The sequence below is a fragment of the Larus michahellis genome, chromosome 15 (genome assembly GCF_964199755.1).
Source record: "Larus michahellis chromosome 15, bLarMic1.1, whole genome shotgun sequence".
Lineage (NCBI taxonomy): Eukaryota > Metazoa > Chordata > Aves > Charadriiformes > Laridae > Larus > Larus michahellis.
In genome coordinates, this window is record NC_133910.1 from 7,113,862 (window position 1) to 7,140,024 (window position 26,163).

General features: G+C 48.4%; 1 protein-coding gene across 1 annotated transcript in view; it reads left to right on the forward strand.

Moving 5' to 3' along the window:
* COL27A1 (collagen type XXVII alpha 1 chain) overlaps window positions 1–24,469 on the forward strand; it is a 163,260-nt gene extending 138,791 nt beyond the window's left edge. The window contains exons 40-61 of the mRNA XM_074608623.1: window positions 1,227–1,280; window positions 1,593–1,646; window positions 6,687–6,743; window positions 6,902–6,955; window positions 7,916–7,969; window positions 8,872–8,925; window positions 10,482–10,535; window positions 10,611–10,718; window positions 11,098–11,205; window positions 12,674–12,781; window positions 15,453–15,506; window positions 16,100–16,162; window positions 16,642–16,695; window positions 17,417–17,452; window positions 18,534–18,551; window positions 18,935–18,970; window positions 19,302–19,328; window positions 19,571–19,636; window positions 20,041–20,209; window positions 20,355–20,464; window positions 21,485–21,703; window positions 22,286–24,469. Coding sequence (XP_074464724.1) covers window positions 1,227–1,280; window positions 1,593–1,646; window positions 6,687–6,743; window positions 6,902–6,955; window positions 7,916–7,969; window positions 8,872–8,925; window positions 10,482–10,535; window positions 10,611–10,718; window positions 11,098–11,205; window positions 12,674–12,781; window positions 15,453–15,506; window positions 16,100–16,162; window positions 16,642–16,695; window positions 17,417–17,452; window positions 18,534–18,551; window positions 18,935–18,970; window positions 19,302–19,328; window positions 19,571–19,636; window positions 20,041–20,209; window positions 20,355–20,464; window positions 21,485–21,703; window positions 22,286–22,432 — 1,704 coding nt within the window. The 3' untranslated portion in view covers window positions 22,433–24,469. The remainder of the gene's footprint in view (window positions 1–1,226; window positions 1,281–1,592; window positions 1,647–6,686; window positions 6,744–6,901; window positions 6,956–7,915; window positions 7,970–8,871; window positions 8,926–10,481; window positions 10,536–10,610; window positions 10,719–11,097; window positions 11,206–12,673; window positions 12,782–15,452; window positions 15,507–16,099; window positions 16,163–16,641; window positions 16,696–17,416; window positions 17,453–18,533; window positions 18,552–18,934; window positions 18,971–19,301; window positions 19,329–19,570; window positions 19,637–20,040; window positions 20,210–20,354; window positions 20,465–21,484; window positions 21,704–22,285) is intronic.
* The last annotated feature ends 1,694 nt before the right edge of the window (window positions 24,470–26,163 follow it).

Genomic DNA, 26,163 nt, shown 5'->3' on the forward strand with positions numbered 1-26,163 from the left:
TATTGGGTTTGGTTTTTTTTGAGAAGGGAGTGAGCTGATAAGCTATTTTTTGCTAAGATCTTTCCCTTTGAGACTGCACACTCATGGCAAGAGCTGCTTCCAAGTCAAACTGTGTTGTTATAAGGAACTCTGCCTTGGACTTCTGCCCTGTTTCTACACCCACTCTTGATCTGCTTATCTAAAACAGTTGCAGCAAGAAGAAATATAGCATGGGAAAGGGTTTGAGTTGCGGACTGAAGGTGAGGCTTTCAGAGAGAACAACAACAGTACGGTAGAGAGGGAAGAAAGTTCATTTGCTTTAGGCATATGAGAAAAATGCATTGGGACAGGAGTGGTAAGTAATAAGCACTTCCTCGTGCATTGCAGGCTGGTAAGGAAACTTCTTGCACTACATTTGGTACAACTTAGTGAAAAAGCAGGAGTTATTTATGAACGGGAATCGCAGTGAAGTTTCGGAACAGTAGCAAATGAGCGATGAAGTAACGGTTCCACTGATAGTGTTTTCCTGCACTAAAAATTATGGCCTCCCCATATATCCTCCCTTCATATTCTTTGGTAAAGCCTCCATGGCTCATTTCACAAGGAAGCAAAGCAGTATCTGAGCAGCGGTGTATTGGACTGAACACGTCTTTGTCTTGTGGAAAGGGCTTTTTCCACGGTAAATGGGATTATATGGAAAGTTTGCACTTCACTATAATCTGATGATCTGATTTAAACCCTTCTGTTCAGTCTGCTAAAGATGCAATAAACAGCTCTTCCAGTGCCCTCATCGCAAGCGAGAAAACTCCTTTCTTGGCCTCATAACCCACACTGAAATGTTTCCTCCCAATAGTTTAGGATTAGGTCATGCATGAGAATGGTCTTGCTGTGGTGGACTTCCTAGCACAAAGAGCTAATTTGGATATAAAGACGTCCAGAAGGGCAGACGAAGGGCACACACTATGCAGTTATTTCTGGTAGCAAATCTGAATGAGGTGGGGCACCTATTGCTATAGGGTGGCAAAGACATAGACTGGACTCTGAGCATCACTCCCCACGTGTAACAGATTAAAGCCAAGCAAGAGCATTTCAGATAGCTGCAGCAAAGCTCACTGGTGGCCAGGAGAACGGGTGGCCACACTGCCATGTGGTGCTGAGCGTTGCTTTGCATAGCCCCGTGCATCTTTTTCTTGTGGGGTAATACCCATGGGCTACTCTCATGGTGCTTTCTGTGCTTGCCTCTCCAGGGTGCTCCAGGAAGGATGGGTGCTCAGGGGGAACCTGGCTTGAAGGGTTACCAGGTAAGGATTTTATTTTCATCCTCCAGCTTCTATCTGCTCTCAAATGCAACAAAACTGCCACTCCAGGATGCAAAATCGTTCTTAAACTATGATTTATTTCTGATCTTGAGTTCAGTTTAGTTCTTTCTGTGGTCTCTGTTTGCACCATCATGACTTCTCCAGATACATTTGGTGCATCTCTGCCATGACCTGTGTGTCCTTTCAAAGCTGGGATGCACAACACAGGGCTCGTGAGATCTGGCAGGAAACTAGGGAGAACCTTCAGTCAAACAGCCCCTTCCTGTCTCCTCCCATGCTGTCTGCTCTCCACAGGGACACGCAGGACCACCAGGGCCAATTGGACCACCAGGGCCAAAGGGGGAAAAGGTAAGTTCACGGGCTTTAGCCATCTTGTCTTCCATCAGCATGGAAGCTGGGCTGATGTAGAGACAATTGCCCCGCTGCCATAACACCCATGCACCCGTGCTCTCCTCCTCTACCTGCAGCAGAGCTGCCTCCTCTACAGCACGGCCACCTACTTTGCTTCTGCAAATCAGCGCTGGGACACCCGTGCCGTTAGCACATGCTTTCAGACACCACGTGCCCGTGCGCTGGTGGCTGAGCCAGCTGGCATACGTTCTGGGGGGACACGTTTTTCCTGCATCCACAGAAATTCTGCTCAATCCCCAAGCCAAAAGAAATCAGACTAATAGTTTTCTGTGACCAAGTCAGAATACCACCCTGCACAAACCAGCTGACCTTCAGCAGGCTGCCCGTCTGTGCTTAAATCAGCTGACAGCATGTTGTAAGCGAGGCAGAACTGGTCTCCTCTCCATCGCCTTTGCTCTATTTTCCTCATCGCCTGCCGCCCCCTTACCTCGCTCGTCCCCCCCCACCCCTCCACCGCGCTCCCTCGCCGCAGCTGCCCTGAGTCAGAGCCCTCTTTCCACGGCGGCGTTCCCCTTGTGTTTTTTCCCCTTTTGCTGAGTCAGCACGGCCGTAACCAGTTCAGGCTGGAGAAGTGACTCACGCTTTAATGGTTTCCTGTCGGCGGAGCTGGCTGCTCGGCGCTGCGAGGCCGGCCCAGCTGGCGTTGGCTGTGCGCGCAGTGCCGCTGGAGCCCCTCACGTGCCCTCAGGAGCTGCAGCGATGCTCCCTCCCTCCCTCCCTGTGGGAAGGGAAGTGGTGGTAATTGGGACTGGTCAGTCCTGGGGTCCCCATGAAGGTGACAGATGCGTGAACTCTGTTCGCTCATTTTCTACCCCTCCCATCACCGAGAGAGCTTTCGGCATTCCCTCTGCGCAGAGATGTGATTGCAGATTATGTGGGCAAGCAGGAGCTTCGTTGGTTATAAAAGTTTGTGGGACGGAGATCATAGAATCATAGAACGGTTAGAGTTGGAAGGGACCTTAAAGATCATCTAGTTCCAACCCCCCTGCCCTGGGCAGGGACACCAAGGTCTTTGCTGGGGCTTTTAACGTGTCCTTTCAGCTCGAGCTCCTGGGTGTCAGGACACCCAGTTCATGCTGCTCTCCAAGCTCTGCCAGAAGACTCCTGGTGCAGCCGTGAATCTCTGTGCTGGTGGCCAGGAGTCAGTGGGGCAGGGTGAACTCTTGTGTTTCATATTCGCGTGCCTCAGAAATTTTGCTTGAGGGATGAACAATGGTCATGCTGCTTTTTCTCTCGTTTGCTGCTGCTGAAACACATCCATGGCACAGGAACAGCTGGGGATGTTCCTGCCGCCCCACATCTCCATCGCTGCCTTGCTGAATTTCCTCTCCACCCCCAACCTTTCTAACGCCGCCCCGTCCCTTTCCCGAGCTGCCTCTCATGCTCCTCCAGACTTCAGTAGCATTACTCCTTTGGTGTATCCTGCTGAGTGGCCGTGTGGGAAGTGGCAAGTGTTAGCCAGGCACAACCAGCCCAGGATAATAACGTGAGAGCTCACAACGGAGCACATTGTCAGTTGAGAGCCTGGCCGGAGTTTTCTCAGTCCCACTGCTGAAACTTGAGTACCCTGGCAAAAAGTTGTGAGTTGTGATTAACAAAAGCAAAATCAGCCATTGCCTTTACAGCAGGAGTCAGAGAGGTGTAGATAGGTATCTCTCTTTTTTCAATTATGACTGCTGCTTTATTTTAAAACATTGAAAGTTGCCATCTTCTTGAAAGCTCCCATCATTTCAGTAGTAAATGGTCCCCAAATGATTAATCTGAAGTGTTCAGTGAAGCACTCTCCCCTTCACCAACAAAATATTCTTCTGCAAATGGGCACTAAAAGAGCACTTTCTCAGAGGTAACGTGGATCTTGTGTTAGCAGATCACAGTAACGCTATGAAATACCTTAACCAGGGATGATAAAATGGATTCTACATGCAAGTATCCAAGCTGAAGCCTGACGAAGACACCAAAGCATCTAATGCATCCTGGTGAGAACAGTCAGATCTGCTAATGACCATTGACAGCCGGATCTCACTCACATCTTCCCCGAAGGTCAGCAGATCTGCTGGCACCTTGCCTGGGAGCAGCTCCAGTTGAATGAGGAGAGCCCAGCATCGTATGCTGAGCCTCCAGCACCATGTCCTGAAGCATCCAGGTGCTCCACAGAAGTCTTGCATCTAAGTTTTCTTATCCATCCTTCCTTCTTATCTCCTAAGAGTTGCCTGGATCCCAGCCTAAGGACGGACAGATTCCTGCCCTCTGGACATCTGTAACCTCACACACACGTGCGAACATGAAAATGGAAGTCTGAATCTGAGAAATGAAGAGGAAATGAAAATGCAACCATGACTGCTCTGTGAGCTTTAAACAATGTGGTAAACATAGCTGTGCTGAAGAAGGAGGATATATAATGGTGGGGAAGGTCCTCCCTTTTCCAGAGAAGAAAGCGGCTTGGTGAGAGGCATTACTGTGGAATCCAGCTCCCTTGTGCCATACCAGCAAGCTACTCCGCCACATTTAATACATTTACAGCTCCTCAAAGAGGCCTTGCTCAGAGCAGACGCCTGCACTTGGCAGCTGCTTAAAGCAGTCCAGATGGGATCCTTTTAAAAATTACAAACTGGTGTATCTCACTTTGGGACAGGAGCCAACAACAACAAGACTTCCCTTCTTCTCCATGCATTTTCCATTTGTATCCCAACATGTTTACTTTGCTGCCCTTTACTCTAACTTTTTTTCACTGCAACTTTCCAAAGAATTAGCGCAGAGCTTTCATCTCCCTCTTGAGCAGCTGAGGCATCAGGAAGTCCTGGAGGAGCTCAGACTCGCAGTCCTAGAGCTGACCAGTCCTGCAGGATTTTCTTAGTCAGAAGACAAAGGACAAGGTGGGAATTAGACTCAAGGGGACACAAAGCCACAACTCAGCTTTAGGGAGAAAGTCTGTGGGTCTTGGTGCTCTTCAAGAGTCCCCAGAATTATGAGCTTTCCTTGAGTTCATCACGCTCATCTCATCTCCGAAATGGCGAGGTGTTCACATCCTGTTTGAGCAGAAGCAATCGGTGCCAAGACTTCTGCATAGTAACACGTATATTGGGGTTTGGTTTTTTTCCTGAGACTTGAGAAAAGGTGGCTTTGTTTCCCTTCTATCCTACATTCCTTTGATAGTGCCTAGAAATCAAGGCAGTTGCCAGGTGTTCTGCTGCTAACTTCAACCAGCAAGTACAGCAGCGCTGGAAACTGTTGGCAAAGCCTGCTAGGCATTATTTTCCTTTCTGTCTGCCACCCAAATTTCTCCGTCCATATCACTCAGTACTATATTCTCAAGCCGTCCTGGCACAGCTTCTCCCTATATATTTCTTCTACCATGATAACCCCCCCAAAACCCCAGACAAGTATGCCAGAGTTCACCACCCAGCACACAATCACTTAAGGACAGTGTAACATAACCTGTCAGTACATACGAAATCCTGGCAACATTCATCCAACAAACTTCACAGCAGCAGAGAAAGAAAACGCCGCTGTCATCAAGCGTGTAATAGAGGGATATGCACTGCGCTCTTTGCTACCTCTTGAGGTCAACTGCAAGAGATTTTACCAAATCTTGAGCCTCATTCTACCAAGCTGTAAATGTCAATGCTGGTGCTCAGCCCATGCGAAGCCCGTGTGGGTCAGCCTGTCCTCTCTTAGCAGTGGCACAGCCCTGATTCCAAACCACGACCCCGTTCTTACAGAAAAGAAGCTATTGGTTCCACTGTCTGAATTTTTTCACTGAGGGTTATTCACTGCTCCAGATGTGTCATTACCAAATATCACATACAAGCAAAGCACTCCAAATGGCTTCTCCCAGAAGCAGGATCACTGAGGAATTGCACAAGCACCCTTACCATCAGCAGCTGCAACTCAAAGAGAAGATGAGAGTAGCCCAGAAAGTCAAAGACACTCATAAATACACCAGAAAGGGCTGATGCAACTACTGAGAATTGCAGAAGTCTGTGGAAAACTTGGCTCTGCATAGCTACGGATATTTGGATGTTCAAGGCTCTAGGAGCACCTCAAGCAGGCCAAACACAGCAGCTCCACTGTGCCAGAACCCCCACCCAGACTTCTTCTCTCCAATAGTTGCAACATCAAAGGAGCTCTGAGACATGTTCATCCTAAGGAACCAGAGTGACAGAGACTCTGTGATATGAAGTAGCCAAAAACTGGAGGAGCTGGAAGGTAGCTATCTTCTATAGGGAGAAAAGAAACAGCCATCCCTGAACTAGACTCCAGAGAAAATAGGACACCGTGACCCCAAGTGACTTGTACAGCTGAATTTAAAGAGGCAGTGTCTGCGTTAGGTCTTGAGGGATTTCTCTATGGATGTTTCAGAGAGACCTCAGTTATAAATAGTCCGGGTGATGTTATCTACCAGCCAAACCATGAGCTCTGAGCCCTTGCTGGGGAGCATCCCACCAATGAGTGGAGCTGCTCACGCAGCAAGTGTGTAAGGGGCTGACCCTCTCACCTGATCAATTGTGAGACAAGGCCACAATGGTGGCACGCAACCAGGGAGCCCTCCCAGACCACCCGTGTTCCCCTGACAGCCCAAGCAGCACTCAGCCAGGGTGGGGAAATGCTGGATTAAAGAACTTGGTTTGACTGTCAGCAATAAAATTCATAGGCAGAGAACTACTTCCCATGTTGTCCTAATTACTCACTTCTTGCTTAGTTCTAGGAACTGTTGAAAATAACTCATTGCACCTGGTTGGGTAGGGAGGAGAGTTAGACCGGGCAGAAACAACCACCAAAGAAACCAGGCCTCAGTGTATTCCAGGTTGTGAAACAAACAAAAAGATCATTTAGACTTTCTTTGAATGAAAAAAAATTAGTAAATTCAACAGTGGCTTTTACTTAGGAGCCCATGATATGGGAGGACTGGATGGGGTCTGTACAGAAGCATCTGCCATATGATCTGCTGTCTATTAATACCAGCATTTTTATTCACAGGGAGAACAAGGTGATGACGGGAAGGTAGAAGGCCCACAGGGACCACCTGGAGACAGAGTAAGATGTTAAATCCCTTCTCAAATCAATCCTGGCCTGATTTTTGCAGGTGGAATAGTCGGGTTTCTTCCTTACTTGTAGAACATGCACAAGCCATCGAGATATTGCAGATGACAGATTGCTTACATCCACCTTAAGTCTTTGTTGTGTTGTTGTAGGGCCCCGTTGGTGACAGAGGTGATCGAGGAGAACCTGGAGACCCTGGTTATCCTGTGAGTCTTGTTCCAAATAACATGATTCAGAAACGTTTGTCTTGAGGAAATGCTTCCAATCTGCATCAGCCCACAGAAGGTCTACCCTTTGCCCAGTAGTTACAATTCAAAACCCACTGTTGTGTGTGGTCAACACACATGGGTGTGTTTCAAATGAGGAACAATTCAGATACATTTACCTAAGGTAATAAAAACTTTGCTGAAGGCAAACGTAGGTCCTGCAGGTCAGCATCTCACAGTGCTCCTGCCTGAGCACCCTAAACTGAATGAATGAGCAGGACCATCTCATTAGAGGTATTTGTGATGATCAAGGAAATACCCTGAGGAAGATGCGTACAAGAAAGACCATGTCATTGCTGGACAAAATGCAAGACTGATTTTTCCCATGGCTGTAGACTCCTTCATGGGAAGACCTCTTTTAAACTTGGAGGATTGGAAGCTTCCCAAATCTTATCAGGATTTCTCTCAGAAGATGACCAGGGTTATGAGTGATTCCCCTGTGCTCCTGACACCCTCTTTGCAGGACATCTCCAGCTGATTGGTGTTGATCTGCAGAGGCTCTATGGATTAAGTCTTACCTCCATCCAAAAGCAGCTGGTCAGAGCAGCCCATTACAGTAATGTACAGAAGAGTGAATTCACCAGGGTAGGAGTGCTGCCGCCTTATTGTTGTAGGACAGCAGTCCCCAACTGTTCATTTGCGTTAATGCTGTGTGTATTTAGGGGCGCATTAGAAAGCCTTCTTTATTGCTTAGATGGTGATTAGCAGTTCCTCTTAGCTGTTTCTTTCCAATGCATACCCATGGGACTGTGTACACCACCCGCAAGCTTCAACATTTCTGTATCAGCAGAATGTATATCTTCTCCTGCCCCATACAGCATGTTACACCCATTTTTGTTTCCCATTGCTACAAAAATACCCAAGAACAAACACGTGTTCCCTCTCTGTTTTTTATTTAAGGGTCAAGAAGGGCTTGATGGAGAAAGAGGAAAACCTGGACAGCAAGGCTTACCTGTAAGAGATGCTGCTTTATTGTAAGCTACCCAATGTCCCAGGCATGTGAAAAACAGATGCAAAAAGGAAGGAAAGTAGGAAGGGCTGCAGTAAGGAACGTGTGGTGAGCTGTGAAATGCAACGTGTGCGTTTCCGTAAGCCAGACCTATAGAATGGGCATTTTGGGTCACATGTTGAGGCCAATAAATGGGTGACAGAACAGGGACCACTCCCAAAAACTGTCTCCAGAACCATCTTTTCTGAATGATCCAGGAAGGACTAGAAAGCTTAGGAGATGGACAGTGCAAGGTGACAATGACAGTGGAAAGGTCTGCTTGGAAATGATACATTTGGGATGCCACTGGTGAGAGCTGGTCCATTGTGAGGTGAGACCATATTATTCCGCCTGCATGGTGTTTCCTCTCAAACCAGTGCATTTATGACAGACTAAATTAAATCCAAATTTAAGGGAAGGACTTTTTATTCCCTTGCCTATATATGACGGTGTCTAATTTACATATGTGACTATTGCAACTGTGAGTGCAGTAGCACATTAAATGTAGTTTATTGGGAAATAAGGGTGAACCAGTTCCCATTCTTTGTAGGGCTGCTGGGAAGAACAACAGATTCTGTTTTGGGGTAAAATCTTAGTGCTCTGTCATATGCCCTAGAAATGGGTAGAGCTGCTGCATTCCCCAGTGGATGTAGTTTATTCTGAGGGGTGGTATCCCCTCAGATGTCAGTGTTTCAGATGGAACCGGGAGCTTTGGATTGGCTTTAGTAAAGAGCCATTAGAAACACGTGGCTTGGAAACAAGCTGAAGAAGCGCTGTTAGGCCACAAAAAAATGCTGTTCTTTATACTTCATGCAAGATAGTGCCAGAAGAGAATTTCAAGCAGATTTTCCTTGCTTATGTTTTGTAGGGGAATCCTGGACCACCGGGCCAGACAGGAGCAAAGGGATCCAAAGGTGATGTGGTAGGTTTCAGCAGGGTGGATTTATAGTGTCCCAAGTTTAAAAAAAATGTCTAATTATGAGGCCTTTCATATTTTTCCCCAGCATGTGTGATTTGGCCTAGGGTCTATGCCTTGAAAGACTGTGGAGAACCTAGTGGGAGGGCTGTAAACATGTATTTGAGTGTCCAAGCCCAATGGTTTGTTAGCTTTGTGGAGCTGGAGAAGATCAAGACAATTACAGCTCCAGCACGATGGGTGAATCTTGGGCAGGTCTTTAGTCATTCCCATGGGTTGTGTCTCTTTCCCATACCCCTGTTTGTGGTGTCTCCAGCCACAGCTGGCTCGTCTGTCCCTAAGGAGGTCTGAGCCAGGCAAGTGTCTCTCTTTTTCACTTGAACCATAAACTTTTCTGGCTTGAAACCTTCCAGATTTGGAGTCCCTTTATCCATGCAGTTCTTACGTTTCTTGGAAGAGTCTCTCTAACTTCTTGCCCTTATTGAGCTATAAAACAACACACATGGGTCCTTCAAGGTTCATTGGGGTACCTCATACCTACTCCTACCTCCACATCTGGCTATAATGACAGCTTGCTAATTATTCTCACAGATCAGGGACTTTATTTGCTAAAACATAAGTATGTGACCTCAATAGTCAGCAAATTCCTGCTCCCTTTTGGCAGATGTCGGGATTTTTAATCTGACCCTGTTGGGGTAATGCCAGAAGATAGTTTAACCTACAGTAGGTGTTCTTGGCAAAAAGTGTACCAGGCGATAAGATAAATAAACTCTACCCATCGATGGACAATCTGGAACTGCCTTTGGGTCTAATGAATAGCAGAGAAAGCACCCCCAGGAGTATTTCTTTCATGTAGCTGGCCTGCCTGGTCCTCTGCAGATGGAGAAACAATGCACAGAAAATGCAGTGCTTCAATTTAAAAGTGCTTTAGTACATGACCTCACTAAGAGAGCCCTAGTGAAGGTGATGAGGCTGAGTTTTCCATTCATTCTGCAGAAATTAATCCTTTTTACAGCTAATAAACCTCAGGAGTATTTCTTTTATGCCTTTATTCACAAAGCAGCATTGCAAATTTTAGACACAAGGTACCCTTTTCATTTCCATTAACTTTCCAAAATAGAGGGAGCTACCTCGCAGAGAAAAGCTCTTACTGAATGCACTGCGGAAGACTTGCTGGGTCCGTGGGTCGGCACTGTGCTGTCAGTGAATTGACAGAGGACGCAGGTTTTAAGCATCTTGTTCTAATGTTTGCCAGTGCGCTGAGTCCTCCTTCAAGTTCATCCTGCTTTATTTGTCCTCATCTGCTCTGTATTAGGAAAAATGTAGGTCCTTGCCTTCTAGCTATTCATTCCTGCCCTAGAACTCTCAAGACATACGAAGAATCGCTTGTAATAAAACCAAAGAGCAGTTCATTCCCCAGCGTTGGAGCAACTGACTTTATAAATCTCCTTTTTATAAAACTCTTTCTAGCCATTATCCAAAAGCACACCCTGAAGTCAGGCTCCCAAGTGGAGTTGTGCTGGAACTGCTGCAATTTTAGATGTCTCTTTTTTTACTTGCAGGGTCAAAAAGGAAAGCAAGGAGCACGGGGCAATGCAGGGAGCAGAGGCTCACCGGTAGGTAAAAATTCAATATTCTGCCCCAGCAAATGCGGTCCTGGAGCTCCATTACTAACACCTGTGTGATTTTAGGGCATCCTTGGGCTACCAGGTCCTCGAGGAGTGGTGGGACGGCAGGGTCAAGAGGGTGCCCCTGGAGTGGACGGAGTGCCTGGGAAAGATGGTGTGCCTGGGATGCTGGTGAGTTTGCAATTGTAACCTTATAGCGCCGATAGCGAATGCCGCTTAGGAGCTGGAAAACCAAAAGGTAGCACAGGAGAAACGGATGTAGGCCAGTTTACATGTACCCAGAGTGGATCATATGCTCCTCTTCATATCTCACATGCACATAAAGGCAGCAGCTGCCTTTGCACATCCAAGTCTGTAAATAAATTGGTGTTTCTAGCGTGACAGGTACTTGTGTGCACAGACTTCTACATACATCTCTCCTAATCCACCCATGCCCAGATGCACAGTGCTTGCTGAGGGCAGAATCCCACCACTCCCCTGTCCCCCCAGAAGCTGTGCAGAGGTGGAAAGAGCATCTTGTTTCATAACCTCTTCTGGGTTTCTTTTCTAGGGAGAGCAGGGTGATGATGGGGAAGAAGGTGTGACAGGGATGTCAGGCAAAAGAGGGAACCCTGGCATACCGGGACTCCCCGGGGCACAAGGACCACCAGGATTCAAGGTGAGTTTCTGACTCCCTAAGATACTGCTAGTCTGTGAGCCTGTTGTCTCTAGAGCTTGGATTCTCCAAGGTTGAATAAAGTCTTAACTCTTTCTGCCATCTTTCACTTAGCTAGAGGCTCAGTAGATCTTTCTCATCATCCATGTATCCATCCACCCATCCATCCACCCATCCATCCATCCATCCATTTTCATGATGTTCACAGCAGCTGAATGTCCCAGAGACCTTTCTTCCTTCGTCAAAGTTCACTGAACTCAGGAGCCTACAGATACACATACCCACACTGTGAACACTTTAGCCTTCTTTTGTTAGAAACCTGGCTAAAAAAACATGGCCTTGGAGAAGCTGCAAAGGAACTGCTACAGCCTGCCTGTAGGATGTCCAGGATGGACAACTCCTTGGGAAATTTGGACGTCCTCTAGCTGCTGCCCTGCAAGGCCTGAACTGCTGAAGGGAAATTTGTGTGGCTCGTTCTTTAGCGTATATTTACTGGATTGGAACGGCTGGAACCAGTATGGGCTTGGACACTCTCTGGGTGGAAGCAGGGACAAGCTGCTTTAGTGACCTTGGGGTTTCTTCCTGGTCCAGGCTGACCACAGGACCTAAACTGGATCAACAGCAATTCCACTGTTTGTAGAAAGACTCTGTAAATAGGAAGACTCCAGCTGGGTTTGCAGAGGCTATCAGGTCTGATTTAAATTATGCCTCCCATAACACATCACTCTTAAACTGTCACTTGCTGCCCTCCAGCTGCCTTGGGTAGAATAACAGGCTGTTAGCAGAAATGACTGAAAGACCCTTGTGTCGTTGACAGACTCATACCCTGGCTCCAGGGAAATTTGTTGCCCCTTTTCCAGCTGCTCAACCACCCTAGGCTCTCGCCGCCTTTGCTCCTCTCTCCCAGTCTGTCCCAGACTGAGTACCTGGAGCTTGTGCTGCTCCTGGTCCTTGGCAAAGGTGGGGAGCAAATTGTGGTGCTGGGTCTCAGAAGCTCCTCTCTTGTCCTTAAGTTACGGAGTTGGTGCTGAGGAAAATGTTGGCTTTTCAGCCTCTGGATTGAAGTTTGGCACATCTTCAACATTTTAGATGGATTAATCATCAATTGCTAGCCTGCTGGGGGGAAGAGATTGTGAGAAACTGCAGGGCAGGACAGACAACGTGTGGAAGTGCCAACAGAAGACATTTCAGCCCCTTGCTGTCCTTAGCCCCGATGCAGGCAGTGCAGCTCTGCTGAAGCTCCTGCTCTGCATGACGCTCAGGAGGGGATGCAGCCATGCCCATCGCTGGTCTCACACTGTGCATCCTGCAACAATCCGCCCCAGCAGACCTGAGGCATCTCCTGATGAAACCACATTCCTTATCCCGATGAGCCACTCTTTTTCCAGCTTTCCATCTATGGCTATTTCAGCTGAGCGTTGTTATATTTAGCTCCTGTCATTTGGAATTACTTGAATTCTGTTATTTTTAGGGTGAAAGAGGATTGCCTGGACAGACTGGCCAAACAGGGAAGCGAGGATCATCAGGAGGAATGGGCCTTCCCGGGAGCCCTGGTGATCCAGGACCCAAAGGACAGCCGGTTAGTGATGAAGGGAGCTGAGCAGACCTGACTCTGAGCTATCTCCTGCAGGAGAGGGTGCAGATCTGCAGGCTGGGATACCAGGGTGAACCCTGGGAGGGTCTTTCACAGGGGAACCCATAACCACCTTGTGCATGAGTGCAGGAGCGTCGGCACAGCTCTCCCCAGCGTGCACACTTCCCTGCTTTTTGCTGCTTGCTTGTGCACAGAGATGTCTAATCCAGATTTTTAATCAAAGCCAGTTGGACGGGGCTTTGAGCAACCTGGTCTAGTGGGAGGTGTCCTTGCCCATGGCAGGAGGGTTGGAACTAGACGGTCTTTAAGGTCCCTTCCAGCTCTAACCATTCTATGATTCTGCGATCCTCGCCTGCGGTCCCCAAGACAGCGTGACTGTTCATGTCATCCTCGTGCCTGTGGTTACGAGGCCATGGTGTGTGCTGGCAGCCAGGCCACAGAGCCACCTCACACGGCCCTCAGCAGCGTCTTCGACGAGAGCTGTTATGAGAGCGGTGCACAGAGCCTGCGGGAGGTGCTCAGTGTAGGAGCTGAACTATGCTCTCCAAGCCACCCAAAAGGTGCAAAGCAGGGTCTGTAGCTCTGCGGGGACATGCAGGAGGTGCAGGAGCAGGGTCATCGGTGCGGTTTTGAGGGCAGTAGAGCTGCAAGTTCAGAGCACACTGTGGGAGAAACACTGAGAGCCCTGGGTCAAAGCAGAAGTTAAATTCCCACACCTGTGTCTAAGGCAGGCTCCTGATCCTCACTGCTCTGATTTGTTGTACTGGTGGGATTGCCCAGTTTGGCGCAGATGTGTCACGCTTTATCAGACTGAGGCTATATTGAGAATATTTCAACTATTTAAACTGGGAGCTTTTTAGGCCAGAAGATGTTCTCACAGAGTCTCACAAGGGTATAACTACTTAAATTCTTTAGATTTGCTTATTATGATTCTTTTAGAAACCCCCAAGCAGGGACCTTTTCAAACCTCTTTTAATATACCCTCTATCTGCTCAGCATCTTCGCAGCAGTGGGATTTCCAGCCATCTGACGCACACAGACATTGTGCAACCGTTCCTCTTCCAAGACAGACTGAGCATCCCAAGAACATGACCGCCATCAGAGGGTCTAGTTAGGCTACAGAAATAAAACTAGCATTAGGAAAAGAGAGATTAGGACTAATACAAAGCAAGGGACAAGATTATTATCCCCAGCTACCTCAATTAAAATATACGTTTGTATATTTTATATAAAACCCTGCGATGGCAGTATTCAAGCTGAAGGGGAGTAGCCAACAACATAACAATAATATCATTTTCCTTCTTGTGTCCACGAGTGGCAGGTTCATTTGCCCAGGATTGCCGTTGCCTGCCTTGCTGCGTAACTAGTGATCAGGTCCCCTTAGCTGAGATGACTCCCTGCCATTTAAACCCTTCTGTCTTCCCATTTACTTTTGCCCGAAATTCCTCTAGAAAAAGGGCTTGGTTGGTTCTAACACAAGAAAGACCTTAGTCCTCCGTTAGTAGCAGTTTTCCTTTCCAGGATCCATAAATGGGCAGTAAAATCAATTTGTATCCTTGGAAAGTTTCTTAATGCTCCACCGAGTCCAACCAAGCTCTTTCTTGCCAAGCAGTTTCTCACTGTCGTGGCAGGAAAACCTTCCTAACAGTGAGGTCTCTAGACTGATTCTGGACTGGCCTTGCACTAGAGGTGATGGAAACCCCATCTCTTGAGTCATTTACAGCTGGGCTGAACAAGGCATTGTAAAACATCCCATAAAGTACAATCCAGCATGGGTCACATAGTCCTGCTGAGAGTCCAAACAAGCCTTTTCCATCTCTGATGTTCCTAAGACTGTAGATGAATCATCTGGTGTATGTTTCTGACCCTTTTTTTTTTAACATTGAATCACTTCACATTTTGACATCTGAGAAGCCCAGAAATATCAAAGGACGCACATCTCAGACGTGGTGAAATGAGGATGTTCCTGTAAGGACACAGTACTCAGTCTGGTTTTTTATTCTCAGAGTGCATGTTATGTGCTAGCCCAAGCTTGATGGCCTTCCCAATATTTTATTATTACTTTTTCTTAAGAAATTGAGAAAAAAAAAATCTCTGCAGGGTTGAATAGGAAAAGAGTTAGGTGATATGCGAACTTTTCCTGGGTTTGAGTGGGAGGTTATGTTGTAGGAACATGCACTTTTTTGACAGCTTGAATGAGCATAGTTTGAAATTATCCTTTAGTAGGTCAGTCCAGTTGATATTAGAAATAAGAGCTTGTTTTAAAGGGTTTTGAGGCTGGTTTTTTGCAGCATGAACTTCCAAGATCAATCTCAGAGTAGATGCTCTCCATCCTTCTGCTGACTGTGGTCTAAGCTAGACAAGCATCAGGTAGAAACAGTGTAGGTATGTCTATTGTCTTGGGGGCAAAAAAGCTTAGTCTATGAGTGATCTATGAGATCTTCTGGAGTTCCTTCTAGCCTGATGTTTGTGTAATTCCTCCTCCAGATTTTCTTCATACTTTTTTCTTATCAGTCCTGCTTAGATTGAAGAATACTAATGGATTTCTTTTTCTCTGAAGCTGCTGAACTCTTGGCGCGTCTTCGAGTGACCAGCCATTCAGCGTGAACTTACTGTTGTTCTTTGCTATTGTATTTGTCTTTGCTTTTATTTGCAGGGAGACTTTGGCGAGGCAGGATTTCCAGGGATTGCCGGCTTGTTTGGGCCAAAGGTAAGACGCTCGTGACCAGTTGACTTTCTAGTCTCGCTTTACTGGAGACACACAATGCAATACTTGTTGCAAAGACTTCATTAGCAGCTCTGCAGAAACTATTGAAATGTAATGGTTCCAACTTTCTATAGTTTATGCATCTCCCTTTGTTAAATGAGTGTGCGTTTACATATGCTTTGTTGGAGCTTATTCCTGTTAAAATGGGGAGAAGGTAGAGGGAAAAGGCCTGTCCTATGGACCCTGGAGCTGTTTTCCCCACTTGAACGTCTTTCAGACACTCGTATTTCCAGCATCAGTCATCAGTCTGTACCTGAGACGCCGATATACATTCCTAATGTTGAGAGCCTTGACTTGAAATTTAGACTCATTTTATCAGCATGTAATTTTCCTGGTGAAGGGGGACCAGTTTGTTTTCTGTAGAAAGTAAAGGGCTTGCAAAACAGGAGTGGGAAAAGAATTTTTTTTAAAAATTGGACCTTCCCATTCCCATATACAAGAGGCAGCACCTCTCTCCTTGCAGCAGAGTTGTGAGCGAGGGCGTAAATATGGGCTCTGTTTATTAACGGGACCTGGCATCTCATTTTTGCTTGCAGGGCCCCCCAGGAGACCTTGGTTTCAAAGGCATTCAGGGACCACGTGGGCCGCCTGGTCTCATGGTGAGTGGTTTTGCAGTTTGGTTTGGGAGGATTTTCTTCCTTCCTCCATCCTCTGTTTCTGCGAGGCTGCAGGGTGCTATAAGGAGCCCAGTGCACTGCTCACCGCGGGCCCGGCAGAGCACGGCCGTGGTGCCGCCTCTGAGCCACCCCAACACATCTGTAGGTGCCCACGTGTGCGCGGGTCTCTTCTGCCTTGGAGACGGTCATGCTGCTATGACCACTGCACAGACCACTCCGGCTACACTGAAATCTTTCTATTTCTGGAATTCCTGAGGTTTTACATGGGTCGTAACAGCCGTACCGTGAGGGGCTTGTGCCTTTGGACTTGCATTTTGAAACAGTTTTATTTTAGCTACAGCGAATACCACGCTCATGTTGCTGAAAAGCAGCAAAGAGATTTAAGTGACTTTACTGAGTCTGCCGTGGTAAAAGTGACTGTCAGTTCCCATGTGATGCTGCACGCGTATCTTCTTTTCTAGGGAAAAGAAGGAATTATTGGTCCGCTTGGCATTCAGGGTCCCACGGGAAGCCCAGTAAGTATCCGCTTTTTTTTCTGCCTATAATTTTTAGAAGGGCGTAGTGTTTGTGTCCTGCTGTAACGAGGGAAACAAAATGGTCTTTAAAATGAGCAGCTTGAGAGAAGTGTAGGCTTAGTCCCCGGCTGCATATAGAGTTGTAGGGAGATTATTAGCTTAAAAGAGAGGAGCCACTCTACCTAAGTGTAAGTTTTTCAATTGGCCCAGACTGGAAGACGAGAGTGTTACTGCAGTTTTTCAAAAGCAAGCTGCCAGATTTTCCAAAGAACTTGGCCTGAGGGGGGCAAAAAAACCACAGGGTCGGGGGGGAGCGGGGACGGGGGACGCGGGACAGAGCAAACTGATAAATGTATTAAACTGGGAACAGCTTGATTCTGGGAAGTGATGAAAATCCCTGTCTGTCCCAAAATGCCAAAGGCGCTGAACGTGGACTAAAGTTCACTCAGTGCTTCGTAAAAACATGAGCATGAAGCTACTCAGAGCTCGGTGCAGAGGCTGCTGCTGGCAGAGATGAAAACCAGTAAGGTGAACTCAGACATTGCCAAAGCATCCAGTAATGGCTATTTTTTTTGCCTCGGGATGGATGGGCCGATGTGGCAACCTGAGCTGGTTTGTTTAGAGATGCACTTGGGTCCTTGCAAGGAGCTTCTGGGTGGCAATGCATCCCGGCAGAGCCGCTCGCTAACAGTCACTGACAGCCCATCGTGTGCTTTGACAGGGGCCCAAGGGAGACAAAGGCAGCCGTGGAGAAATGGTAAGTGCTGGTCCCCGCGCCCCTGGGTGCGTCCCGCCGCTCAGGGGGTCCCTCTCTTTGGGCACCCAAAAGTCCCGCTGGGCTCCACTGCACCCACTTGGGCTCTGGCTCAGAGTGGTGGCGTCGGGCTCCCACGAGGGCAGGACATACACATGTGTGCACACACGTATGTGCACACACAGCCACGTGTGCACATAAACACCCACTCTGCTGTTAAGATTCCCGTGTACTTTACCCAATTACACAGCAAAAGCTAACACTTACAGATGACCGCGGTATCTCCAGGAACAAACCGCAGTGAAAGGCAGCTCAAAAAGCCACAGGCTGGCCCTGCCAGGGGCACGGGACCTGTCTAAGTGGCAGCAGTGCCCAGGTGCTGGGGGAGCAGAGCCAGGGCACCTTCTCGCCTTCTGCTCTTCCTCTCGTCCCCTCCTCGCAGGGGCTCTGGTGGACCTTTACACCGTTTGTAGCTCCTTGGTGTTCTCACCATGCAGGGGATGTGTGGGGTATACTGGATACGTGTTGGTCATCCCCCTTGTTACCCATAACACAGGTCCCCCTGCTCTCTGGGTTGCTCCTTTAGCAACCAGGGGTTGTTCCTCCATGCTTGGTCCAGGTGTTGGAGCCCAGCAAACACGTCTGTGTGGCTAGTGCAGAAGGCTCTTTCATGCCTTCTTCAAACGAGACCTCTTATAAGCAAATGTCCCACAGATACACAAAATCCCAGTGCGTGTTTCTAACAAGCCAGGGTGCCACCTCTGCGGTTTGGGGTTTTTTTTCCTCACCGTTTTCCACCTCCGTGGGCGCAGCGGAGGACAGCGTTCTGGCAGCCACCTGAGCCCCGGAGCGAGCGTTTGCTGGTGTCAGAGCCGTCAGCATCCTTTGCTGCAATAACCTCTCTGCTGTTGGCAAACACCGTCGGGTCCCTGTTTTCACTGTCCTTCCAGTGCAGCACCCAGTCCCTGCGCAGGCACCTTGGGAGCAGCACATGGCTGTACAAAGAGATTTTGGTTTATTAACGAGCATCTTCTGACAGCTTCTTCCTCTTTTTTTTTTTTCTTCCCCCCCCCTGCCCCGCCAGGGTCTGCAAGGTCCAAGGGTAAGTATTTGAAATCACTTTTTCTGACTAATATCTTGTACTTACATTAAAAAGTTGCTTTTAGCAAATGTAAAGCTGCAGGATGGGTGATTGTGCACACAGGGAATGAGGAGCTGGGGATAATGCATTAATGGTAATTAAGGCGCTAAGTGCTGGGAATAAGGGATGCAGTAGGAATGGAGCAGGTACAGACAGATGCACCCAAAGTCAGGAGATGGACAAAACGGGTCTCTGGTCTCTAGAAGGGTTTGAGGGAGAAGATCCTGTAAAATGTCAAAAATCAGGAGGATTTCAGCAGGAAACAGACTTGTGCTGGTGACAACCATGAGAAATGGAAATACAAACTGCAGACATTTCACTAACTGATGCCGCTCTGTCTTTAGGGTCCTCCAGGCCCACGAGGACACCCTGGCCCCCCGGTACGTATATGTGGAAAGAGTTCAAAGACATTATTGAAACAAGCTAAAATTATTGCCGTGATATTCTCCAGGGGGACTGTTCACTCACTGGAAATTATAGCTTAGCCCCATTCCTCGTATGCAAAAATGTGTGTGTGAATGGACTAGTGTTTCTTGCACTTTAGTCCAAACCATCTCCGAGTATTTTATAGAGACAGCATTGTTGCCTCTCTCCCTCGTCTGCATTGAGGGACTCCAGGGGAAAGAGGATTTCAAAAGGACGTGAATACCTTTCCAATAGTGACTGCCCGTCTTTCGGGCTGATGCCCCTCTTTTTTGCTTTGTTTTCTAGGGACCGCCAGGAATTCCAGCCTCATTTGTAAGTTGCTGTTTTCTGTTCATTTGTTAATGATGATAATAAGTCGTGCAGAGCCAAGGTGCTGATGGGACATCCCGAAAGAGCTGCTGGGACCCTGAAGACCCACACTCAGGTCCAGCAAGAGACGCTGTGTTAGCAGAGCAATGCTTGAATCACAGCCCTAGACCAAGAAGCGTTTGCTTGCATCAGGGCATGTTCAGGTTCTGACAATCACAATTACCGTCTTTTTCATCCCACACTAGCAACAAGATGGCTTTGGGGCAGCTTTCCGGACGATAATCGACTCGAACACCGCGCTCAAGACAGAGGTACGAGGGTACTTTTGAACTCGCTGGTCTTTGCTGGAGCTGGAGGCTGGGAATGGTCATGGTGTCCCTTGTTCTTTCTGTGTGCTTTAAGTTCGTACTCACAAAGCTCTGATTTGTCACTGTTCTCGTGGAATAACTGGGGTTTATGCATGCAAAGATCCAGTTAAAGGATGTGGTTCTGTTGTGTTACTCGTTTGTGGAGCTTCAGACTTTGCCCTCATGGCTTTGCCAGCACTTCAGAGATGTCCCATTCAGGACAGCGCGAGCGCTGTAGCTCGCGTGATCCCAGCCAGCACAGCCTGTCCTTGGCCCACTGAGTTTGCCCACAGATAAACCTGAAACCCTTATGGTAACAGCACCCGGTGCCCCAAGGCACACCTGACTTTCCCTCCTTTTCTCTTCAGGGTTACCAACATCCAGACCTTCTCATGCTGGACCACGGAGGGGAGATCTTTAAGACCCTACACTACCTCAGCAACCTCATTCAGAGCATCAAAAGACCCCTGGGAACCAAGGAAAACCCTGCACGCATCTGTCGAGACCTCATGAACTGTGAACAGAAGATGAACGATGGTAAGAAGCCTCCATAGGGCCATTTCATATGGCCCAAACAGGTCTCCTTCCCTGGGACCAATAATGCAGAAATCAAAACTTTCCTTTTCTCTTTCACAGAAAAGTCTGTGTCCTTGTTAATCCTTGAATTTTTTCATTTCTTCAGGTACCTACTGGATTGACCCAAATCTTGGCTGTTCCTCGGACACCATACAGGTCATCTGTAACTTCACCAACGGTGGGCAGACGTGTCTCAACCCCATCACCGTCTCCAAGGTACACGCAGATCGACCCCAGCATAGCATTTCCCATACTACGATTACAAAATATTTACCCAGGGTTGTGTTGTCCAGAGACACTGGGTGGTGACCACACAGCACGCTGGTTTCTCCGCGAAGCAGAGTTAGTGTAGCAGTGACCTTGAGAACTGCTCTCACGCAGTTAAAAAATATACCTAAGACTGTTATTGACTCTTTTCGAGACAAAGCAGTACATTTCCAGCAATGATTAATTAACCCATAACCTTAACAGAGGCCAGTAATTTTGCAAACACGCTGCTCCCAAGTGCTTTGTTGAATTAACTTATGTTCAGGTCACTCCGGCATATTGTTTTCTGCCTGCTGAAAAAGTCAGGTCAGCTTAAATATACAAGTTTCCAGGGAAGTTAATGCTACAGGATTTTTCTTGAGGAAGGACCGGTACCAAAAATACCAATAACAATATCTGGGTTCATCTGCAGATGAACTAGAACCTGCTGCTTTGCAGAAGTGCATATTCTGCATAGGAAGTTCCACCTCAATGTGAGGAGGCACTTCTTTGCTGTGAGGGTGGCAGAGCCCTGGCACAGGCTGCCCAGAGAGGTGGGGGAGTCTCCATCTCTGGAGACATTCCAAACCCGCCTGGACGCGTTCCTGTGCCACCTGCTCTGGGTGACCCTGCTCTGGCAGGGGGTTGGACTGGGTGATCTCCAGAGGTCCCTTCCAACCCTATGATTCTATGATTGTATTCAAAGTTGACTTTATTTTCTTTCTACTTAAGGACCTGCCAGTTTGTTCTGAAAAATACAGGCCCTGCTGTGTCCCCATGAAAAATTTCCAGATTGGTTTGCCATCTGGCCCTTATGCCCACGCTGATGCCAGACCCGGTTCTGAGCTCAGACATCCACGCGTGGCCACCTCCAGGCTTTAGCAGAGTAGAGGGACCACCTTTGCTGTCACATCCTGCGCTAACCCTGCCACCAGCTCCCTCCAGCCCCGCGACAGGGGGTTCCCCCTAATGTCTCTGTCACCTCCACAGCTGGATTTTGACATCGGTAGAGTCCAGATGAACTTCCTCCGCCTCCTGAGCTCAGAGGTGGTGCAGCACATCACCATCCACTGCCTGAACACCTCCGTCTGGCGGGAAGGCTCAGCCGAGAAACCTTCAGAAAAAGCCGTGCGCTTCAAGGCCTGGAACGGGCAGATGTTTGAGGCAGACGGGCAGCTCAGGCCAGAAGTGGCAGCTGATGATTGCAAGGTACGTTGCTGCGAAAGAGGGGAAAGGTGGAGAGAAATGCCAGGCTGAACCCACTCAGGGTGCACGACAAGGCTCGAGTGATACCTCTGCTTCTTATTCTCCCAAAAAAAAGGGGGAGAAGGGTCTAATTTACCTGTTCACCACTTGTATTTTCCAGTCCGGGGTGATGTAGCAGCTCCTGTTAAGTAGATGACCTTCAAAAATTAAATTCCAAAGTGTCATGTCACGTGTAGCAGCAGGTGAATGGCAGAAGGGGGAATTGTCACCCGAAGGCGGTGGCCTCGGCCCCTGCCTGACGCCAGCCTGAGTCGGTAGCCGTGTGTCTGCACTTCGGGCGCACCGCATGAGGGAATTGTGTTTGCTGATGCCGTTGCAAGCTCGGTTTCCATCAACTCAACCTGGATGAAGGTTCCCCAAAATGCTTCCTAAGCCTCACCCCAGCCCTGCTCAGCCCAAAGGGCAGCCCCTTGTCTCGCACAAGCCTTTTCAAGCTTACACCTCGTGAAACGCTTTCCTTCCCAGCAGGATTCGCCCCCCAGTTAAACAGCTTTTTCTGTCTTTCCCTCCCTCTGTCTTCCACAGATCAAGGATGGACGCTGGCATCGGACTCTCTTCTCCTTTCGGACGCAGGACCCTCAGCAGCTGCCAATTGTCAACATCTACAACCTTCCCCCATCCGAGCCAGGAAAGCAGTATCACCTCGAGGTCGGCCCCGTCTGCTTCCTTTGAACAAAGCCATCGAAACCGGGCTCCAAGGCTTTGACCCCGTGTTCGGCCTATGTCTTTACACAGGCTCTCCCACCTCTCCGCAGCAAGGACAGCTGGGCTGTAGCTTTTGGGTCAGCTCTTGCCCTAGCCTTTGGCTCAAGGTCTCAAAGAACCCGTGATCTACTGAACTCAGCAGATTGTTGGAAGGAGGAATAACGAGGACGTAGGGGAAGCGGGGATCAGTCGGGACGTGAACAGTGAAAAGGGATCGGGGGATGAGATGTTGCAAGCGGTTCCACACACAAAGCTTTTTCCATGACCAAAGAAAATATCGAGAGAAACCTCAAGCGACTTGCAGCGTGTGGGTTTCGCACCCCCACCCCCCAGCCCCCCCACCCCCCCATTTTGTCTTACCCGGTTCCTGCGTTACCAAATGTTCTTTCCATTGAAAAGTAATTAAAAGATAGAGCTTCCCTCTCAGAGCCTGTCGCCTTCTGGATGGCCACGTGCTGCATCAGGTCTCCCAGGCGGAGCTGCAAGTTGAGTCTGGCCGCTCTGTGTACCGGAAGCATTTTGATGTGCAATATTAGAAGAAACAAAATATATATATTATATTATTTAAAGCAAAAAGAAAAAGGAAAAAAAAAAAAAACAAACAGAAAAAAAATAACTAAGTTCCTCCTTCCACGGGTGAGTTTAATCGACATCCCTTCTCACGCGTGGTGTTGGGGTAGGGGAGAGTCCCGAAGCCAAGAGGGGGGAATGGAAGGAGGAGAGGGGAAGAGATTGGTGCTAAAATAGAGAGAGAGGATGGGCTCGTCTGATTTGTTTCTACCTCTCACTGTGAAATCTCTGGTGCTCTTAAAAAAGTGTGTTATTTTATATATATGACTTTAACTATTTAAGGTTGTGAAGGTGCTACAGTGTCTTGCCACAGACCCGAAAAAAAAAAAAAAAAAAAAAGCCCATAGGAGCCTCTCGTTAGGAAGAGAGGAGGTTACGATCTGCAGCTAAATCAGAGAAACACTCACCTTTAAAGGGATCCTTTAATCGCCGTGGATGCCAATCGCGCGCAACAACTCAAAGCGTGTCCAAAATCACTTACAGGATATTTTAAAAGCAAATTTGCCTGTTTTTTGTTGTTGTCGTTAATCAGCACTTCACCGCTTTGGGAGGGGAGCGAGGGCTACAGCTCGTCTGGAAGCACTGAGCCTCAGAGAGCGCTATTTTTTTCACTCATTTGTCGTGTAAGTCGTTTTGCGGCCGTGGCCTTGGCCAGGCGTCCGCATCGGCTGGCGCCTGCAGCCATTCCCTGGTCTAAGCTCGTATTTAAACCCAGCTCCGCAAACCTCCTGTCCGGCCCCTCTGGCACGACTGACACGCCGGTACCTTGGTTCGGAACCCAGCCGGGCTTGGAGGGGCTTTGTTTTGTTAAGTTTTGTAGAAATTTAGTCTCTATATGTAAATTTGGAGGAATTTTTTTTTTTTTTTTTTAAAGAGGATAATTATGGTAATCTTTAATTCTATATAAGGAATAATATTGATGTAATCGGAGCTGTACTGTATCGGAAACGCTTCAGTGCCTGTTTGGAGTTTTCATGTCTCATACGGACTATGGATTTTATTTTTTTGAGGAAAAAAAAAAAATTATATGTGAGTCTCTCTTTGTGTATTCTTTTTTTTTTTTTTTTTTTAATTAATTTTTACTACTGCCTGCTGGTTGGTTTCCAACAACCCTCAGAAAAGGTTAACAAGATCTGTCCCAAATACCTCACCCTCCGCGCAGCCCTGCCTCTGCTCAGAAATACCTCACCCCCCCGCGGGGCCGGCTCCCCCCGGCTCCCCCCGGCCAAAATCACCATCCATCGCCCACCGCCCGCCTGCTGCCTTCCCGCGCACACACATTCCCGGGTTTCTCCCTCCCTCGTCCTCTCGCCATCGGTTTTATGTGTTTTCTTGAGGCTGGAGTTACCGTTTGTTCTCATTAAAGCTTTTTTTTTTCCTTTTCTTTTCTTCTTTTTTTTATTTTTTGGACTTTAAATAAATATTTAAAACTGAGGCAATGAAACGGGACTGGTATGGTTTTTTTGCTTCTTCCTGGGAAATTTAAGTGGGTGCGAGGTGCAGAAATAGCCCGTTGGTGCAAGAGCCCAGAGACCCCCCCCAGGGGACCCCAACCCACCCCCGAACCCCCTCCTCTGCTCACCGCACCACCTGCCCAGCCCTCGGCTGCGTGTCACCCCCCCGCTGCCCCACCAGCCCCTACCTTGGCCACCTCCCCATCCTGACACAGCGCGGGGGAGCGAGAACAAAGGAAAAAAAAAATTAAAAAAAAAAAAAAGAAAAAATAAAGAGCCGAGCTGATCTTTTTCATTGCTGAAGCCCAAATCGCATCTCAATTGCTCCAAGCTGACGTCGAAACCTGACGTCTTGCTTAGGAGGTCGCATCCAGGGTGGGGGGACACACAGGGGTGTTATGGTTTGAGGAACCCCCAACAATTTATTGTCATTTAGACAATTATTCTCTCACGCGATGAGCCCTCCCCACCTGGGAAGGGGAATCAGGGAAAAACAAGGAAACCCGAGGGTTGACATATAAACAGATGCGATACAATAACACTTAATAACTAACATTAATAATGCTGAAGAACCAGTATTGATCCCGATGCCAATACAAAGCACACGAGGCCCATCCCCAGCCCATTCCATCGCGGAAGCCATGCGCTCCCGGCAGGGACAGCCAAGGTGGGACTCTGCGAGCGTGGCAGCAGCGGGGGGAAGGGACGGGGTCAGGGTCTGGCACCGGGGCGAGGAGTGCTCAGGGTGGCAGCCAGCAGGGGAGAGAGAGAGAACTCCTGAGCAAACCTCCAATTTATATTGAATGGGACATTCCTGGTATGGAATAACCCTGTTGGCAGCCTGGGGCAAGCACCCGGGTCTCGCTCCTCCTCGTCCCCACACCTGGCGAGCCCCAAAACACCGAGACCTCGAAACCCACACCCCAGAGCTGGCTGGAGAGTGAATATTTTCACCAATTCAGACACCAGAGTCTTCTAAAAAAGTGCAGTTTTTCCCAAGCATTAGAAGGGAAATGAGCCCCGTGTCGCTCAAACAAGGACAAGGGGTGACCCCCTCCCAGGGAGCCGCGGGGGCTGGTCTCGGGTTGTGCTGGGGCGGGGGACGGGGCCGCCCCGTGTTTGCTGCCCCCGTTCCCGGCATTGCGGCCGGAGGGACCCCCTGGCACGGCGGGGCTACGGCAGCTTTGGCAGCGCCTTAAAAACGGGTCGGGTTGGGGCTGACCGTCACTCACGCGAACCAGCCCTTCCCGAAACACGCTGCTGGTGGCCAGGGAGACAGCAAACACATTTACCAAATAAATCAATGCACACAAGTACGAGGCCAAAGTTGGACGAGGCACCATTAGAGAGATCCGCAGTTAAAGAAGCTCTAATTTATTTATTTTGTTAAAAGGCTGAGCCCACTGCACCAGTTGTTCCCTTGCCACATGTCCGTCCTCCCCCCCCGGCACACTTCCCGGCAGAATTTATTAAACAAGTCCCTGTCTTTACCATTTCTTGTAGATTGCTTAAAATTATCAGTTATTTATCAGCAGCCACAGCCCAAAGGCCACCCCATCACTGCAAGCACCGCAAGGCCACGGGCACACAACAGGGGGCTCGGCTGGAAAGGGTAAAACCCCCAGATTTCATGGTTTTAGGGATCCCCCCACAGCTGCTGGGGTAGAGTCAGCT